This window comes from Calliopsis andreniformis, chromosome 5, assembly GCF_051401765.1.
Source record: "Calliopsis andreniformis isolate RMS-2024a chromosome 5, iyCalAndr_principal, whole genome shotgun sequence".
NCBI classification, from domain to species: Eukaryota; Metazoa; Arthropoda; class Insecta; order Hymenoptera; family Andrenidae; genus Calliopsis; species Calliopsis andreniformis.
In genome coordinates this window covers 18,355,737-18,374,406 of record NC_135066.1, presented here as the reverse complement: position 1 = coordinate 18,374,406, position 18,670 = coordinate 18,355,737, and the positions used below count along the sequence as shown (strand labels likewise).

The 18,670-nt window shown below is 35.2% G+C and overlaps 5 protein-coding genes and 1 pseudogene across 5 annotated transcripts; 5 read left to right on the top strand and 1 right to left on the bottom strand.

The window, feature by feature from the left end:
- Positions 1 to 963: 963 nt before the first annotated feature.
- LOC143179192 (doublesex- and mab-3-related transcription factor 1) lies at positions 964 to 2,936 on the top strand. The gene is made up of 3 exons (XM_076378298.1): positions 964 to 1,091; positions 1,200 to 2,002; positions 2,420 to 2,936. Exons 2-3 carry the CDS (start codon positions 1,561 to 1,563, stop codon positions 2,695 to 2,697), a joined length of 720 nt encoding a protein of 239 aa, XP_076234413.1. The 5' UTR covers positions 964 to 1,091; positions 1,200 to 1,560; the 3' UTR covers positions 2,698 to 2,936.
- Positions 2,937 to 3,087: 151 nt separating this feature from the next.
- LOC143178704 (uncharacterized) lies at positions 3,088 to 6,728 on the bottom strand. Its single transcript, XM_076377489.1, has 7 exons — positions 6,639 to 6,728; positions 6,374 to 6,540; positions 5,656 to 6,294; positions 4,326 to 5,593; positions 3,884 to 4,254; positions 3,571 to 3,810; positions 3,088 to 3,462 (listed from the first exon to the last, which is right to left on the bottom strand). Exons 1-7 carry the CDS (start codon positions 6,666 to 6,668, stop codon positions 3,259 to 3,261), a joined length of 2,919 nt encoding a protein of 972 aa, XP_076233604.1. The 5' UTR covers positions 6,669 to 6,728; the 3' UTR covers positions 3,088 to 3,258.
- A 201-nt stretch (positions 6,729 to 6,929) lies between these two features.
- Mrpl54 (mitochondrial ribosomal protein L54) lies at positions 6,930 to 7,998 on the top strand. The gene is made up of 2 exons (XM_076378578.1): positions 6,930 to 7,061; positions 7,534 to 7,998. The coding sequence occupies exons 1-2, from the start codon at positions 6,971 to 6,973 to the stop codon at positions 7,824 to 7,826; spliced, it is 384 nt and encodes a 127-aa protein (XP_076234693.1). The 5' UTR covers positions 6,930 to 6,970; the 3' UTR covers positions 7,827 to 7,998.
- A 2,540-nt stretch (positions 7,999 to 10,538) lies between these two features.
- On the top strand, positions 10,539 to 12,719 carry LOC143179656 (chitinase-3-like protein 1). The gene is made up of 4 exons (XM_076378969.1): positions 10,539 to 10,557; positions 10,634 to 11,436; positions 11,930 to 12,222; positions 12,299 to 12,719. Exons 1-4 carry the CDS (start codon positions 10,539 to 10,541, stop codon positions 12,717 to 12,719), a joined length of 1,536 nt encoding a protein of 511 aa, XP_076235084.1.
- Positions 12,720 to 13,563: 844 nt separating this feature from the next.
- Positions 13,564 to 15,838, top strand: LOC143179655 (chitinase-3-like protein 1; annotated as a pseudogene).
- Positions 15,839 to 15,845: 7 nt separating this feature from the next.
- LOC143179654 (chitinase-3-like protein 1) lies at positions 15,846 to 17,876 on the top strand. Its single transcript, XM_076378967.1, has 10 exons — positions 15,846 to 15,912; positions 16,001 to 16,005; positions 16,064 to 16,133; positions 16,178 to 16,266; positions 16,342 to 16,359; positions 16,403 to 16,502; positions 16,544 to 17,184; positions 17,267 to 17,559; positions 17,622 to 17,756; positions 17,834 to 17,876. The coding sequence occupies exons 1-10, from the start codon at positions 15,846 to 15,848 to the stop codon at positions 17,838 to 17,840; spliced, it is 1,425 nt and encodes a 474-aa protein (XP_076235082.1). The 3' UTR covers positions 17,841 to 17,876.
- Positions 17,877 to 18,670: the final 794 nt, after the last annotated feature.

The following is an 18,670-nucleotide window of genomic DNA, read 5'->3' as shown; positions in this document are numbered from 1 at the left end:
AAAGTAAAGATTTCAAGCTTTAATCTAAAAAGAAGATCATGATCCTACGACGACTTTTCGCAGAACTATCGTCAGTCAAAGTTGGCCAATTTTTTTAAACAATATCAATAACGAAGATCAGAAAAGGAAATGCACTAAAGTGTGATCCTTGAATTGATGTACTTATCATGCGCCATCGAAGGTGTCAAGAAAAGCGACAGACAGTGCAATCCTTTGCTTTTTTCCGTCCCCTATCACATACCGCGAAAATAGAAGAGAAAGAGAGAATCTCGTTCAACTAACAACGGTGCTCACCGCCAGCTGCGGCCACATGGCATTCTTTCTGTGATCTTGCTCTAAGAGCTCGTTAATACGATCCTCTCGGATGTTGCCAACGCACAGTTAATATTAGTTTCGAGTATGTTTTCCTAACGTATGAGTGTTCTTTCAGGAAAGCCAGCACTTAAGTGCCTTAACCGCCCTGAGCGTTATATGTTCTACCCTTGTTTTGAGTAAAACTCTATATTGTACTCAAACGAAACGGAAGCGTCGTGCGAGTTTATGTTACTTCAGAAGAAAATTCAGTCACTGACATATCATCTATACCAAATTATTTTCCTTCCTTTAAAATTGGTATTTGATTATACAGGTGAGCAAGAAAGTGCGGTCGCTATTCAAGTTAAAATCATTTGCATTTTTTAAATAAAGTAATTTTGTTTTCCAATCCATATTGAACTACCATTATAAAAATCAGAATTTTTAATATAATATGAACGACCTTTTAACTTTCAAAGCGATATAAAGCTTCTTCAAGAAATTCAAAAGTAGTATATCTCAATTTGCAAAGTAAATAATACGTGGTTTGTTCTTAGTTTCTGCTGATACAACTCTGAGGGTACTTCAGTCACTCGTGAGAAGTCAAGCTCAATAAATCTTCAAGTTTCGCGTGAAACAACCCTCTGTGTGTATGCACCTCGACTGAAGGATCTGCTCTTGCAAGATCGATACGATTCCGTCACGGGTGTCCGTAATCAAAGAAGTCGTTCGTTTAACGAAGATCTTCGGCTTTTTCTCGAGATGATACAAGCCGATGGTAACAGGAAGAGCGAGACGTAAGTCCGTCTCGATTGGCTCTTGGTCTACTAAAGTGGCGGAGTTTCCTGACGTTTCGAACCAATCCCAACGTATTCCTTCTCTAAAAATACATTTTGAATTGGTAGGTGGAGATGAGGAGACACCTCCTTCGTTGGAGGAAAAAGATTCCTTCAAATGTGTAACTCATTCATCAGTGCTTACCGATCTGTTCCTTCGAGTAGAATCTCGTCGGAAGCTGAGGAAGAATCATTTGAAGAGTGCTGGACTTAAAGGAGTTGACGAACTGATAGTTCATCGTGAAGTGCTCGTTTTCACGTGTAATAAATTACGAAATGTTTTCTCACGATATTCTATATAACACATGTTCCTACAATCGCTTCTGTAGTTCAGTAAAATCAAATTATTTAGGATAAAAGTATACGAAATCAACTTTGAGGTGATCAAATAATTTACAAAAAGACAGTACACCTTCTGGACATTCTCAAAATGAAAACCGATAATGGCAATTCGAATCAAGTGAACCAAGGTATTGAGCAACGTTTAAGGAGTCCTAAGTGCGCAAGATGCAGGAACCATGGTGTGATTTCTGGTTTAAAAGGTCACAAGAGATCGTGCGCGTGGAAAGATTGCCGTTGCCCTTGCTGTTTGCTTGTAGTCGAAAGACAACGTGTAATGGCAGCGCAAGTTGCGCTCAGAAGACAACAACAGGCTCAGGGCAACTTCTTCGGAGACAATAGTCTGTCCGCGGTCTGTCACACACCGGTGGACACAGCCAGTTCTCCTTATTTACTTAAAACGGATCAGAGTCCTCCCTGTCGAAGAACGAAGAATTCGTTTCAACGTCATCAACTGCATTTCACACAAACCAGTATAAGTGTGACACAAGGATTCTATGGGTTGAAGACTCTCCATGGTTTACCTAGAGCATGTTAGTATCTGCATTATAATACCATAAAGTGTTAACTAAATTTGCTAACAGATAGGCTAGTGAAGAAAATCCAATTGCACTTCGTAAGCTTAATGGAACTATATAACCACTTGCAAAAATTCTTATTTAAACTCTAAAGTGTTCCGTTTGTTTCTCTGGATTTACGGATAGGTAGTTTCGTTGATAGACTACCTTTCAGTATAGGTTTACGAGAAATCGTAAAAAGTAACGCCAACGTGGCGACAGCTGTCGTTAATGTATACAAGATTTTAGTTTGTTACTGTACAGATTATATTTAACACTGTACTACTAGCAAAGAAAGTTTTAGTTTCACACATATGCTCCAATATTTTCTGAAACACAATTTAGACAGACAAATTAATACTTCCATGAATTGAAATAATTCTCTTCTTTCAGTTACCGCAGACCCCCCGCTATTGAATGACTTATCGTATAATCAAGAGTATCCGCGAAATTCTGAAAATCCAAAGAAGTTACCGTCTTTTCCCGCTACATATTCTACACTCCCATGGTTTGAACACGTTGCAGAGCCCCACAGGACAAAAAAGAACCTGGATAATTTTTCTTCAACCATGACTGACTTCGACAATATCTCTGCTGCTAAAAGTGGACCTTGCCTAGAGAAGAAGTCGACGATTTCTTTTAGTGTAGAATCTATCATTGGCACGAAATGATATGGAACGCTATTGCATTTTATTATTGTACATGTACATATAATTCTATACTTTCTATGGAATATATAAATTGTATTAATCTTTGTATGGACTGATTCTTTTTTTAGCTATACATCGTCTTTATATGATAGTAATATATCATTCTGAAATTAGAAGGCTGCTAATTCATCGCATATATTTAAAATACATTATTTTCTATTAACATCACGATAAACTTACGTCTTGCACAATATCGTGTAATATTTGTATAGAAATTTGGGTATATCGCTTTTAATTTGTTATTCGAGTTACTTTAAATGTATTAAAGTTAATTGGATAACAAATATGTAATTATATTATATTCTACATTTTGTGAATTAAGATAATGAAATAAATATGAACACGTATTAAGGAACGAGTGTACTTTGTAAATTCTCACGAATTTATATAAATCTATGTTATTCTAATGGGTTGTTTCATCCAACACATATTATAATGATAGTCTTAGATGAAAGACCTAGATTAAACAAGAGTAATATTATTGATATCATATACTGTATAAGCGAACACAATTCCGGTTTATCATTTGTCATTTTCAAGCGTTTTGCTACAGCATTTCATGTATGCATCCATTTCAGAAAAATCTGTTAAAGTATTATGAACTATTTCAGATAAAATGCTTGGCCATGTATTTTCAAGTAATTGCAACTTTTGTATTGCATCTATAGTGAGATTGATCAGATTTAATAAATGCACTTTCCCCCTGTGTCTCCAAATGAGATCTTCCTGTAATTAAATAGAAAACTTCACTGATGAAAAGATATTCTAATTTGGATTATATTTCATGTTAGCAAGTTACTATTAACAATTTTAATTAAGTAATGGTTTTATGACCTGTGTTATACTTCCTTTTCTCCATTGTAATGCCTCCTTAGCAACAACACTTCGAAGTGCAGGATCACTATTAAGTAAGAATTCTTTGGCAGTAATTTGTTCTCCATTTTGTCTTTGCATCTTTTCTAAATGAAGTCTTTGTAATAAAGGTTGTAACAAAGATTCTGGCAGTGAACACATTACAATATCAACAAGACCAGCATATTCTTTGTTTGCCAGCTCAATCTCTTCCTCTGTAATCTGTACATGGAATTCATATTTTTAATAAATAAGAGAAAATAGATAAGTTATTCCCAACTAAAAAAATATTTACTTCTTTTCCATTAATGACTTTAAGTCCCCAATGGGCCAAACGAAATATAGCATACACTTTCCAATCCTTTGATATAATTGGATTACCGGTATCTATATGAATACTTGTTAGCCCTTGTACTTCAGCTAAAGCATTAAGTTGTCCGAGGTAACTAATATTTGTTTCTTTAAACATAAAATGTTCTATATTCGGAAATCTATTTTTTATTTTACAAAAGAGTTTGGCCGCATCATTAAACTGTACATAATTAAATTTAACTACATTAACATCTTGAGCTTTAGAGGAGTCCCATGAACGGTCAATGAAACGCAATGCACCTTGACCATAAACATTTAAACATCGACCAATAATTTCTATTAAGTAATCTCCTCCTGGTAAAAATTATTACTAAAATTATTATATCGATACATTTATTGATATTTTAAATATTATTGCTTCATACCTTGCTCTCGTTCTTTTGGTGGATTTTGCAGAGGAGGTGGACTCGGTGGTGTCAATGCTCTATATTTAGCTCTAGCAGTTGCTGCTCTGTTACTTCTATAGCACACTATTTTTTTTACCTGAGCACTCTTTATTCTACTCTTCTCTTTCTCTGGACTTTTATACTTCAACAATACAGTTTTGGTAACAGATGATGTACTGGAATCACTTAACATTGATTTACAACTATCCACACTATTAGCCTTAGAACTTAAGGAACCATATCCAGAGGAACCAATACTTGATTTTGATTGGCATTCACTTAAAATATGTTGATTTTGAAGTTCATTCAGTGGAATTTTTGTTAAGTCTTTGTCATTATGTGTGAGTGCTTCAAAGGATTTAAAAGCTGTAGGACTTTTACTATCCTGATTATCATTAATAGCAGTTTTTAACATAGATGCAGAAACATTTGTAGGACTAACTGTTTCTGTTAAAATAAATTTGTTAATATTATAAGGAGAAATATAGTCATTGGAGCTTAAGAGTTGAGATTTCGAACAACTCTTCAGGTTTTCATGACTTTCTAAGCTTTCTGAATCACTGCTTGATGTACTATCAATATTACTATTTATTTTTGCTTTAATAACGTCCTTACTGTTTTTATTTACTTTCTCATCAAATTTATTATTAATCAAATTATCTACAATAGAACCTAAAATAGGTGGAAGTTTAAATTCTAGTGGATATGCTTTCGATGTATCTTTTAGACGAAATAAATTATCGGTAGAATTACTTCTTTTCTTTATATTTATTTTTGTTGCTTCTACGTTCTCATTTATGGATGTCAGACTTCCAAAACCTTTTGACTTTCCTTTTTCTAAAGTTTTAGGTTTCAAGGCATTAAACTTATTTGATTTCTGAACCTGCACCATGCTAATATTACTGTTCCGAACATTGTTTCCATTGTTATCTGTAGAGAATTTAGAATGACAGCTAAGTAGCTCCCAGTTTATTTTAGCATTTGATATAATTTCTTCTCGTCGAACGTTCATGCAAACTTGAGCGCTAAGATTTGAAAAAGTGGAATTACTTTGCTCTTTAGTTGTCCTCCAAGCTATAGCAGCTCTTCGAATTTGTTCAGTAATTGGCATAGTGGATAAAAATTGCAAATTTGGTAAGTATGAAACAAGGAAAGAGACATAATCTCCAGTCAAAGTTACAGGATTTCCATCAATTGTTATTTCTCTGAGTTGTAGTGCTTTCGCAAGGCTCCCTATATCTTCAATTCTATAACATTAAATGTTCATGTGTAAATAGTTACTTTAACTATATCTTCATTAAATACTTACTTTTGAATGTCATTATTACTTAAATATAATTTCTGTAATTGTGATGTATCACCAAAACCTAAGAGCTTTTTTATTTTATTACGCCTGAGGTTTAATTCTTTCAATGATGTCAAACCTTGGAAGTCCTGACAACCTATTATTTTAATATTATTTCCAGCTAAGTTAAGCACTTTTAATGATCCAAGATTATTTAAGTCAGATATCTGTGAAATCTGATTTCCATGGAGATCTAAAACTTCTAACTTGGAAAGCTGCTTTAGACCTTCAATCTTTTTTATTCTATTTTTTCCAATCAACAATACTCTCAAATTTTCTAACAATGCAAAGCTACAAATTTTTTCTATTTGATTATCATACAAGTCCAGAAATACCAATTTTGTTAACTGAGCGAAATTAGAGTCCTCTATTTTAGTAAGAAGATTATGTTGAAGAGACAACAAACGTAATCTTGGTTCTTCAACTATATATGGAAATGTAGTAAGACCTCGTCTATCAAGACATATTCTATCAGGACTTTTCTCTTTTTCTGTAGCTGTTCTTGTTGCCACAATAGTTTTTCCTTCACTTGCCCACTGTAACTTGACTGTATATGAACCCTTGGTTTTGGCATGTTCTATATTAAATGGAGAATCTGCTGGGCTAAATAAAGAGTTCATATAAATCTTACAAAATAATGATAATAATATACTACCCCTAAATGTATGCTTTTTATCAATACCTGAATGAATTGTAACAACGTTTCGATAGTTTTGGCGGTATCGGTGCGCCAGGTAAAATAGGCAACGCAGGTGCAATTGTCAGGAAATGATTGTTCTCCTGAACATGTGTCTCAGTCTCTGTTGATTTTCCTGTTATGCCTCTTATACTAAAAGCTATTGTTTTCGTCTGCAATATTAAATAGTAAAACCTAATTTATGTAGGTACTTTTTTGCTACCTAGACCATCCACTATTTTACAAAATATTCTACAAAACTCGAACCTACCCGAGTCACTTTATCGCTGCTTATTGGCATCACATAACCGAAACATAAATAAAAAATGAGTGTATTATGCTACAAGTATGCAAGTTTAATTACTCTTATTTAGTGAGCACTGATCTGTTTATGATACATCACGAACCTTGTTAGATCGCGTGTAATCAAGTTAAATATAGAACTGACTTATTGTTTGTTATTGCGCGTTTGGATCCATCGTTGTCAACGTTCGGAATTCCCGCGTTCTGTTATACTTCTCCAATGGCGCCAAATTTATTAAGTTTAAACGAATGCTAGGGAATTTAACTCTAAAATTTAAGGATTTGTTTATGTGAAATACCATGTCTCTTTTTTCTGCTTTACGATTATTCCAATTTAAGGAAAGCTTTATTATACCTGTCCAGTATGCGATACAAACAAAGAACTATGCAGGTAAAAATATTTTTGGCCGAATCATCCTGTAAACTTTGAATAGTGTTTTACATCGAAATGCATATAGGTTAGATTACGCGTGATGCATTTGTAACACCTATAACCATTCATTTTCGATATCTATTAAGTAATTTTGAAAACAAAACAATGTTCCATTAACTAATGGAATATATAGTGCCTAAATAATCGAAATCGATGTTTGATGCGTTGTATGCTATTTAAAACTGACACAATCACATTCTACATATCGCTCATTTACTACACAACAATGACACAACTTCAAGTTTTGTTGTTTTTAAATTATTGGTGTAGAAAAAATAGTTTCTAAAAAAATCACGATAATATTTCATTTTTCAAAAATCGTTATTTTTGGGTTAGGTCACTATTGCGGTGAATAGGCGATATGTTTGTACAATAAGGAAATAAAGTAATTGATTAACGATATTTTTATTAATTTTAATAACAAATCCAGTGGTTCCAAAAAAAAGTACTGCAAAAAAATTTGGAAAACAGGTTAAAATAGAAATTCCTGTTGAGAAGGATGTCAACAAATTGTTAACTTATGTATGTGGTTCAAACATTTATAAAGAAGGAGAAGACATTAAACTGAAACCTGATTCTGAGTATCCAGAATGGTTGTGGAATATTCCAACTGAACCACCAAAATTATCTGACTTAGACCCAAATACAAAAAACTATTGGAGGTACATACGGAAACAAGCCTTAGTAAGAAATAATCAAATGAAGAAGCATAGAAAATTTTAAATTTGTGTTGTATATTAGCTTAGATAACTGTTTGCTTCTCTGGATTGTGATTTGTTACATATGTACTAAATTTGACTTTGTAATTTCATATGTAATAAATTTCACTTTAATATTGTTAAGATATTATATAAAACATGCAATATGTATAAATAAAATCCTGTTTGTAAGTGTATCTGTATTTAATTACTGGTCCCTTAAAAAACAATATTCTAGGTATTTTTTCTATTATTCTATTGTTGCCTGAAAAAAAGAATTCTTTTTTTCTTTTTAAGAAGGGATTAACCTCGTTTACTTTATCACTGTGTAATTAGAACACCTGTTCATATTTGTAATTGTGATCCCATATTTTTAGCTCATAGCTCAAAAACAGATTTTGAAGAACTGAAATGTACCCTCAGTACTTAACAAGAATTTAAATTAAAAATATCTTTATCTATGAACAGTTTAGAGGTTCTTATTTCACGTGTATTTAAATATAATAGTCGTAAATAACTTCGAACGCCAATTCGTGTAAATTTTGTATACTCGGATAACCATGTCTTTCTGTCATAAGTTTATCTAAATGCGTGATAAAAACCATAACATTTTTTTTGCTTAAGTTTTTAAATGAATAATTTTCGCAATGTTTATTAACTACACATGTAATATCTCCACTATCTACAAATTAACATGGTCTCAATTCCAAAGCCACCAGGGAAATCAAATAAATTAGTCAGAAATGAAAACAAGGAAATCTTTTGTTGATGATGTGTGAAATGATAACACCGATTACTCCTACGGAAAATAACGAAAGAATTAAATTGAAATGAAAGGGCAGCTACGATAAGGCTTTCCTTTGCAATTAAGGGAAAAGGCGGAAATTGAATAGACGAGCACATGGAACAACGTATCGATTATCGCTATTTGCTGTGTCCGATAACTAGACTAAAGATAATCAGCTAGATCGGAGAACAAGTCGCCTGTAATCTTGTAACGCGTGAGGTTGTGGAAACGAGGAAGCAGTTCTATTTTCTAGTTTCTTACAGGTAACGTGTTTCGATCACTCTTCGGTTTGCAATTTGCATTGCTTCAATTAAAAAATGCAAAAGATGAATCATATTGGAATACCCACATGTTTCCGTACATATCGCTCAAGAGTGTAAGAGTGTTGTGACTGTAAACAAGTACTCAGAAATCCACTTGTCTTGGAATAACAGAGATTATTTAATATACGAGACAAATTGAGACTCTGTTTACTTTCATATGCATGTGTAAATTTAATTAAGTTCATAAATATTACGGATGTTGCAAATTATGTATTGCATAAATTTCCCAACTTTTGACCCTATTGTATAGAAGATTGAAAATTCGGTTCCCAAAAAAGATAGTACCTTCGAGTACATTACGATGCTCGGTTCTATTTCGAAAATCGGAGATGTTCCTTTACATAGTAACATATTAGAACAAATGCCATTGGCGTCAAAGTACAACATTGTAACATAATTTATGACGTGATTTATGACGAAAGTAGAATTACGCGAAATTCATATGCTTCTGTTGTATCAGGTGTTAAGACGTTTCGTTCGAATTTGTGCTTTCATCTGTGTTTTTAAAAGTAAGATTTTGGCGAAATTCCTTTTACATGCAAAAGACGATAAGAACTGATTAAAGATGATTAATTTAAACACTTGGTCACGTCGATGTTTGAGAATATAAATACGATCTGATGGATCTCGTTCGAGTAGTATCAAACGTAGAACCATTGTGAACATCAGAGTTAAATTAGCCAAGGTAAAAATCGATATTTATGGAAATAATGGCAATTTATCATGTTATCATAAAAAATGCAAAATAGTATCGTTAAAAAATTAGTTTTGTCTTTTTCCCAAGAGTTTGAATAGATTTATAATTAGTTATCTACATAATAATCTCTTGCTTAATTAGATATTTCATCAGTTGTTTGATTAATTTATTTCTAATTGCCTATACAAATTTTTTTTTAGATTTGATACAAAATAATTCAATATTTATTAAGGTTAAAATACGATTTTTTTCAGATGTTCAAAACAGTCTTAGTGGCTGCATTAATGACCCTTGCCGCCACAAATGTAATCGCTGACAGTAAGTATCTATTTAGTTATCACTAATAATGGTGACGAAACTGAGTTACTCCTAGTTTTTCTATGTTTTATCCACGGTGGTGATTAATCTATTACATACAAGTTCTTTTCCATTTACCAAGATTATTGTTCATATAATTACATAACTAATGACAACAGTCTTCGATAATTAGCTCCATTATCTCTCACTTTTTCGTCACTTTTAAGAATTCGGATAACAAGCCTTTGACACTTTGAGATGTTACAAATGAGAACTATACTTTTGTCTGCTAACTTCTGCTTCACGCAGGTGGTGATCGGCGAGTTGCCAGATATTAGGCGCCTTTCGCCCGAAGTTTTAAATGCTAATAACTAAATGGCCTGCGAATTTTTATGCCAATATAACAAAGATATAAAATAAATCTTTAAAATTATATAAGATTCAATACAGTCGCACTTATTATATCTATCGATAATATATATTTTGAATTTAAGCTTCTATTAAATTGCTACAAAAATGTTATTTTACATAAATTTCCGCAGTCTACTAATAATAAAAACTAAAATCACCCCTATATTGTATTGAACCTATGATGCATCAACTCAATGCAATGCAACATAACAAATACACAGCATGATAAATCCGTTAACTTGTTCGCTACCCAGCACGCGATAGTGCGTGATATGGTTCCTCCCTCAAGTAGCCGACCACGCACTATTGCATATTAGCTCTACGTTTAAGTAATGCGAGTTGCGCGGTTGGCAGTTTAAGAGAAGTACGTAGTTTCAGATGGGCAATGAGTGTCTCTATATACATACATTGCTACTCACTACCAAAAAAGATTAAATGTATGTGGAATCTACTTACAGAAAAGATCGTCTGCTACCATGGTAGATGGTCCGTTTATCGTCCTGGCCTCGGCAAGTTCGACATCAACGACATAGATCCTCGTCTCTGCACTCACATGATTTACAGCTTTATCGGTATCTCCACTGATGGAAGTATCCATACATTGGACAGTTGGGCTGACTTATCAGACGGATTGGATGGTTTTGGAAAGTTTACCCGCCTCCGCCAATTGAGTCCTGGTACCAAAGCTATGGTGGCTGTTGGCGGCTGGAATGAGGGATCCACCAAGTTTTCCCAAGTTGTCAGCAACCCTGGCACACGAGCACAGTTCGTCCAAAACGTAGTCAACTTCTTGAGACAGTACAACTTCGACGGGTTCGACGTTGACTGGGAATACCCTAATCAGCGCGGTGGTCAACCATCCGACAAGCAGAACTATATAGCCTTGTTGAAGGAACTCAGGGAAGCTTTCAACAGAAATGGGTACCTGCTGAGTGTAGCCGTCGCCGCTGCTGAATCTTCGGCTTCCAAATCCTACTTGATCTCACAATTGTCACAGTATGTTGACTTCATCAATCTTATGGCGTATGACTTCAATGGTTCCTGGAATAACTTTGTTGGCCTCAACGCTCCTCTGTATTCTTCTTCCCGCGAGTCGGGTGACCAAGCCAAGCTTAACGCGGTACGTGTGATAAGTAGAGACCTAAGTTTCTCTATGTTTCTTACTTTGTTACCTGATTTTTTTAATTCGGGCTGGGTCTCGTTGGATTTGGTATCGTCCAACCCATATTAATTCAGCCAATAGCAAAAATCCTCACAGTCATGACGATCAAGCAGTCTTCTGGTTTGTACAGAGCTAGAAAGATTTCATCAGGAAAAAATTCGGATCTAATTGTTTAGATTTTAGATAGTACATAGCACAGTACGCGTCCTATTGATTCTGGTAAAGGACGAGAGCTAATTCGTTCTTGCTTGGACGCTTGGTCGTGGTGGCTGCTTTTGAGTTAATACATAGTTTTGCTCACTGTCACTATGATTGATAGGCTGAGACGTTCTTGAGGTCTTCGGAATGGAGCGATACCATCTCATTCTCTGATTTTAGTTTTAATAATATTCCAATTTTGATGTCAGAACCTGTACTGTATGAGTTTTAACGTAGAATGTCCATTCTTTAGAACTCGGCTGTTCGCTACTGGCTCTCTCAAGGCGCTGCAGCCAATAAGATCATCCTTGGTGTTCCCTCCTATGGTAGATCCTTTACGCTGGCGAATCCTGGTAACAATGGATTAGGCGCACCAGCCACTGGCCCGGGAGCTGCAGGAGAATATACTCAAGAGGCTGGAAACCTGGGTTACAATGAAATATGTCTGAACCTTCGGCAAGGGGGCTGGACTGTTGTCCGTGACCCTCAGCAAAAAGCGCCCTACGCGTACAAAGGCAATCAGTGGGTTGGATACGACGATGTTACGTAAGTATAGTAATATAATATTGTTTTCATGAGGTTTAAAGAGGGACACAGGTAGTTCTACATTTATGACTTCCAGGTCCATTCGAGAGAAGGCCAATTATGTCAACTCAATGGGTTTGGGCGGTGCTATGATGTGGAGCCTGGAAACTGACGATTTTAAGGGTACCTGTGGTCAGAAGTACCCTCTTCTAAGCGTCTTGAATGATGTTTTGAGAGGTGGAGCTCCAGCCCCTGCACCCAATCCTACTAATCCACCTGTTGATCCTAATCCACCTCCAACTGCAGCACCACCACCACCACCGCCACCACCCCCTCCATCGGGAACTGTTTGCACGCATGAAGGATACATACGCGATCTAAATGACTGTTCAACGTTTTATTATTGTAAAGCTACGAATGACGGTTATCAACAGTTCACGTTCAAATGTCCCTCTGGTCTTGCATTTGACCCATCTATCAATGCTTGTAATTATAGAGACCAGGTTCCTGGTTGCTAAGTTATGTGATGTATAGTATATTTATATAAATATTTTTAATAAATAGTTGTTTTAAAATTCTTTTCTTTCTTTTAATTAAATTTACAAATTCTTTCAAAGGATTTTAAAATTTTAAAGGATTTAGGTATATCCTAAAAAGATCGCAAAACAATTATTATACATTAGAAAATGAGAACTGCACAAAAATCTGCCCCTGATTTAAAGACTGTAGATTAAGAGCTAAGGACCGTCAAAAAAAAGTACATGCAATTACAATTCACTTTCCTGTTGTTATCTAAAATGAGAAAACATTGTATTTTTTGGTAAGCTGTATCTATACTAAGGCAACGACGAAGAACTTTTTGTTACTATTTCACGTGGCCTAAAAAGTCGCCGCTTGTTACCGAATGTTTCCCAGTTTTTTGTGGTATACAATTGTTTTAGCACATGGAATCCATTGAGAAATCCTTACTGTAAAAATCCATTATACACGTGTGGTGTTAACGTGATGTCTTCTCTACAAACTTGATCAGCCACGGATCAAAACCGCAGTAAAATCACCTCATGTATGTTGGCCTATTCTATTGCTAGCAACAAATGATGTGGCTGATTTCCTGTTTCCATTCGGTGTGGCAACATTCATTCCTCAAATTATGTTGTTTTAGTGTGAATACAATGTTTCTATAAGTCGTGTTTTGAAACATTTTGGAATATGTAGGAAATGTTTCTCGTTGTCAAAGTAAACGTAAAGTATATATACGTACATGTAAAAAGAATCTTTTAGCAATATTTAATGAGTACACACGGCATTTACAGGGTCGTATACATAATTTTTTGATAAGCATGAATGTGGGATAAACAAATAATGATGAGTTGGGTATAAAAATGCGATTGGGTTGATCTCAACGACAGTGTTAATTAAAGACTAGCTAAGGTAAGAAATCTGCACTTGACAGACAAAATTTGTATAAGGTAATTAATTGTATTTGATAATCGCAAATCTTATATCTTTATATTCGAGAGAACAAAGTAGAATATCCGTCCCTTTCTTGTAATAATATGAACGAAGTGCGATCTGTATCTCTTTGATAACTATTATCTAGTGAGACTTCATCAACTTTGCATTATCCAAAGATTAAGAGATTTTTTGCGATTATCATTTTTTACTATCATCAGATTATGTAGTAATTTTCTATCAACTTAAAGTATTTACACTTAAAGAGCAAAATATTATATTATAATATTTCTCTTATGTTACAATAATAATTACAGATGTATACGAAAATTCTGTTCTTATTCGCCTTCCTGGCGATGACCGTCATTGTGCTTGCGGAAAGTAAGTTCAACTCATTCATAAATCCAATCCTCCAATTTTGCAAACAGTAACAGCCCACTTAATATTTGTTATCCAGAGAAAATTATCTGCTACTATGAGAGTTGGGCGAAGTACCGCAATGGAGACGGCAAGTACACCATCAACGACATCCCAGCAAACCTGTGCACTCACGTGATATACAGTTTCGTTGGTATCAACACCAATGGTAGCATTAAATTGCTGGACGACGCATCAGATCTCTCTCAGTTCACCCGCCATGTCCATGGAAGCACAGGGGTAAAAGCACTTGTGTCCATCGGTGGGTGGAGCGAAGGTTCCAAGAAGTTCTCCGATGTCGTCACCAATGCCTCCACTCGTAGACAATTCGTGAAGAACGCAGTTGCATTCCTACAAAAATACAATTTCGATGGTCTTGATGTCGACTGGGAGTACCCGCTCAACGCGGTGGCCGCAAATCCGACAAGAACAACTTCGTGCTCCTGCTGGAAGAGCTGAAGCAAGCGTTCTCCAGCAAGGGCTACAGCCTCAGCGCTGCAGTGGGAGCTGATTCTGACTCTGCCCCGAAATCTTACGATATTCCAGACATATCTAAGTACCTGGACTTCATCAATATTATGACTTATGACTACAATGGTAACGAGAATGGTTATACAGGCTTGAACTCTCCACTGTACGCAGGATCCCAAGACGACTCTTACCAGAGAACATTGAATGTAGTACGTAGGAAGTATTTCACTCGTTTTTGTTACAAAAAGAAGATCCTGCCTTGACTCTGTTGATTCAAAATAAATATTAAGATTGAGTCTAATCCTAATATAGAAACATTTACTTTAGAACGCAAGTGTTGAGTACTGGCTCTCTTACGGTGCTTCAAGGGACAAGGTCATTATAGGTCTACCATTTTACGGTATTACTTTTACCTTGAAAGACTCTAACGAGCATGGTTTGTATGCCCCAACTACTGGCCCTGGAAAATCTGGACCTTACACCGATGAAGCTGGAACGATTGGGTATAATGAGATGTGCGTGAATCTTCAGGAAGGTGCATGGACTGTTGTGTATGTTAAGCGGCAGCGTGTACCTTATGCTTATAAGGGTAACCAATGGGTCAGCTACGACAATCCTCAGTGAGTATGCGGAATGTAAGTCTGTGTTGGAATGAAATAGTCATTGTGAAATATGGTTTTAGATCCATTAGCGAGAAGCTCACATACCTCAAATCTAAGAACCTTGGTGGTGCTATGATATGGAGTATCGATACTGATGACTTCAAAGGCGCCTGCGGGCAGAAAAATGTGCTGTTGAATACTGTGCATGATGCTCTGTAAGTAATTAATAAATTATGCGTATATATAGTCCTTCTACTGATATTGTTTACAACTTTTTTGTAGGACATGAGAAAGCGAGGAAAATTTACTTGCTACAGCACTCATGTATTTTGTCTTACTGATGGAAGATTTAAAATCGTTGTACTTAGGTTCCAATTCTTTAATTGTATTTATCAATATATAAATAAACATCCAGTTTTTATTAAATATAGACAACTTGATCATATCGATTATGTGACTATAATTTATTCATTTAATTAAGAAGAACTAATTTTATTTTTATATTTTAAGAAGTTCCCGTTAGTACTGTGTACAGTTGTCATTATATATATTAATTAATATAATTCAGTGGATATCGTTCCCTTTACTGACGTAAAATGCGGAATTTATTCTGAGAAGTCAAAACGTAGCAAGTGTTGGCACGTACATATACATATCTATAAAAGACACGTGGTAACGCGTTAAAGAACATTTGAGATAAGGATGGCGTGGCAATATTTAATCAGTATATATGTGGTTTTTAGTGGTCGTTTATTTAATTTTTTGATAAGTATGACAGATGGAAAACTAACTAAAGAGACACTGAGTATAAATACAATCGAGAGTTAATCTCAATTACAGTGTCATTCAATAATTAGCTAAGGTAAGAAGTCTGTCATTTGAAAGACAAAATTTGCATAAAGTTTGACTAACAAATGTAGATAATTGCAAATAACAGTATAATCATGTTCGAGAAAGCAGTAGAACTGTGCACCTTTCTTGCAATAAAATGTTCGAAGTGCAATCACTATCTATGATAACAACTATTTAGTAAGATACAACTTTGGATTATTTAAAGCTTAAAAGATTTCTTGCAATTGTCTCTTTGTATTATCAGAGTCTAGTAGCTTTTTATCACCTTATAGTACTTAATCTTAAAAAATAGAATGTATTCAGGATATATATATATATATACTAGATAAACAAACTATGGAAATAGTACATACGAATTCATTCTGTTAGATCATAAATCATAAACACTTACATTACCGTAATTCCAGATGCATACAAAAATTCTCTTTTTATTCGCCTTCCTGGCGATGACCGCCGCCGCTCTTGCGGAAAGTAAGTTCAACTCATTCAAACATCCAATACTTCCAAGTTTGCAAACAGTAACAACTCACTTAAAATTTATTATCCAGAAAAAATAGTTTGCTATTATGAAAGCTGGGCGAAGTACCGCAAAGGGGAAGGCAAATATACCATCCACGACATCCCAGCAAATTTGTGCACACACGTGCTCTACAGTTTCGTTGGCATCAATACCGATGGTAGTGTTAAGTTGCTGGACGACGCGCAAGATCTCTCACAGTTTACCAGCTTCATCAAGAGACATAACGGAGTAAAGCCAGTTTTGTCCATCGGTGGAGCCAGCGAAGGTTCTAAGAAATTCTCCGAAGTCGTCAGCAATCAGTCCACACGTGAACGATTCGTGAGAAACGTAGTCGCCTTCCTAGAAAAATATCATTTCGAAGGCCTCGATGTCGACTGGGAGTACCCTAGTCAAAACGGTGGCCGCAAATCTGACAAGAGGAACTTCGTACTCCTATTGAAAGAACTGAAGCAAGCGTTCTCCAGCAAGGGCTACAGCCTCAGCGCTGCAGTGGGTGCCGATTCTGACTCTGCCCCGAAATCTTACGACATTCCTGAAATATCCAAGTACCTGGACTTCATCAACATCATGACTTATGATTTCAATGGTAACTGGAATCATTACACAGGCATGAATTCTCCACTGTACCCAGGACCCAAGGACGACTCTTACCAAAGAACATTGAACATAGTATGTAGGAACTATTTATTGAGATTAAGTTTACTGATATTGGGATTAAATCTAATCGTAACATGAAAAAATTTTACTTTAGAATGCGATCGTTGAGTATTGGCTATCCCATGGTGCTCCACGGGAGAAGATCATTGTAGGTCTACCATTTTACGGTATCACTTTTACTTTGAAAAACCCTGACGAGCATGGTTTGTATGCCCCAACTACTGGCCCTGGAAAATCTGGACCTTACACCGATGAAGCTGGAACGATCGGGTATAACGAGATGTGTGTGAAAATTCATGAAGGTGGATGGAATATTGTGCATACTAAGAAGGAACGCGTACCTTATGCTTATAAGCATCATCAATGGATTAGCTATGACAATCCTGAGTGAGTACATGGAATGTAAGTCTGTGACTGAATGAAACAGTCATTGTGAAACATACTTTTAGGTCTATCAGAGAGAAGGCCGAATATATTAAGTCTAAGAACCTTGGCGGTGCTATGATATGGAGTATCGATACTGACGACTTCAAAGGTGCCTGCGGGCCGAAGCATGTGTTGCTGAAAGCTGTGCATAATACCTTGTAAGTAATTAGTAAATTAGGAGAAATTATGTACATGTGTAGTTTCCCTACTGATATTGCTTATGATTCATTTGTAGGAAGTGAAAAAGTGAAGAAAATCTACCTGCTGCTGCTCCCAAATACTCTACTTTACTGTTGGAAAATTCAAAATCATAGACACTAAATAAATTTTTAAGTGTGTGTATCAAGTATGTTTCTGAACTGACGAAATGTAGACCTATCCAATATACAAAATATTGGAAGTTAATTAGATTCCAATATTTTAACTGTATTTAGAAATAAATGCATTCAAATAAACATCCAATTTTTACTAAATATAGTCCACTTAACCCTATCCTCTTTATTGATGCAAAATGCAATATTTCTGCTGAGAAATCAGAATGTGACATGTGTCTATACGTATGTGCATGTGTCATGGGTAAGTAGTACATACTAACGGGTAAGATATTGAGAAAAATCCTAGATCCAGAAGGCGTGGTAATGTCTATTGACTATGCACGCCCGTTTAACGGTAGTGTACCTGTTTCTTCGATCATTTTAATTGGAAGAAATCAGATAATAACACACTGAATATACATACGATAGCACGAAGCTCCATCGCAATAGTGTTAGACGAGGACAGATTAAGGTAAAAAGTTCATGACTGCATAACATAGACAAAATTTGCGTAATATGTAGCTAACAAGTTGAACTATAATTATAGTAGCACGAGTTTAAATTCTAATTATAATTAAAATCCTAAGTAAGGTTTAAAATTTAAACATAAGCATAACCAAAATTAGCGTCACCCACGTTATATTAATTAATATAGTTTACGTGATCGAGTTCTCTTTATTGACGTAAAATGCAAAATTTATTTTAAAGAATCAGAACAAAACGAGTGTCTGCACGTACATACTTCCGCAAAGGACTAA

Coding starts and splice junctions, on each gene's coding strand:
- LOC143179192 (XM_076378298.1), top strand. CDS start 1,561: ATGAAAACCGATAATGGCAATTCGAATCAAGTGAACCAAGGTATTGAG. Junction 2,003..2,419: donor CCATGGTTTACCTAGAGCAT/GTTAGTATCTGC, acceptor CTCTTCTTTCAG/TTACCGCAGACCCCCCGCTA.
- LOC143178704 (XM_076377489.1), bottom strand. CDS start 6,668: ATGCCAATAAGCAGCGATAAAGTGACTCGG. Junction 6,295..6,373: donor CGTTGTTACAATTCATTCAG/GTATTGATAAAA, acceptor CTCTTTATTTAG/CCCAGCAGATTCTCCATTTA. Junction 5,594..5,655: donor AGTAATAATGACATTCAAAA/GTAAGTATTTAA, acceptor TTAATGTTATAG/AATTGAAGATATAGGGAGCC.
- Mrpl54 (XM_076378578.1), top strand. CDS start 6,971: ATGTCTCTTTTTTCTGCTTTACGATTATTCCAATTTAAGGAAAGCTTT. Junction 7,062..7,533: donor ACAAACAAAGAACTATGCAG/GTAAAAATATTT, acceptor TAACAAATCCAG/TGGTTCCAAAAAAAAGTACT.
- LOC143179656 (XM_076378969.1), top strand. Junction 11,437..11,929: donor ACCAAGCCAAGCTTAACGCG/GTACGTGTGATA, acceptor TCCATTCTTTAG/AACTCGGCTGTTCGCTACTG. Junction 12,223..12,298: donor GTTGGATACGACGATGTTAC/GTAAGTATAGTA, acceptor TATGACTTCCAG/GTCCATTCGAGAGAAGGCCA.
- LOC143179654 (XM_076378967.1), top strand. CDS start 15,846: ATGGCGTGGCAATATTTAATCAGTATATATGTGGTTTTTAGTGGTCGT. Junction 16,134..16,177: donor CACCTTTCTTGCAATAAAAT/GTTCGAAGTGCA, acceptor CTATTTAGTAAG/ATACAACTTTGGATTATTTA. Junction 17,185..17,266: donor ACCAAAGAACATTGAACATA/GTATGTAGGAAC, acceptor ATTTTACTTTAG/AATGCGATCGTTGAGTATTG.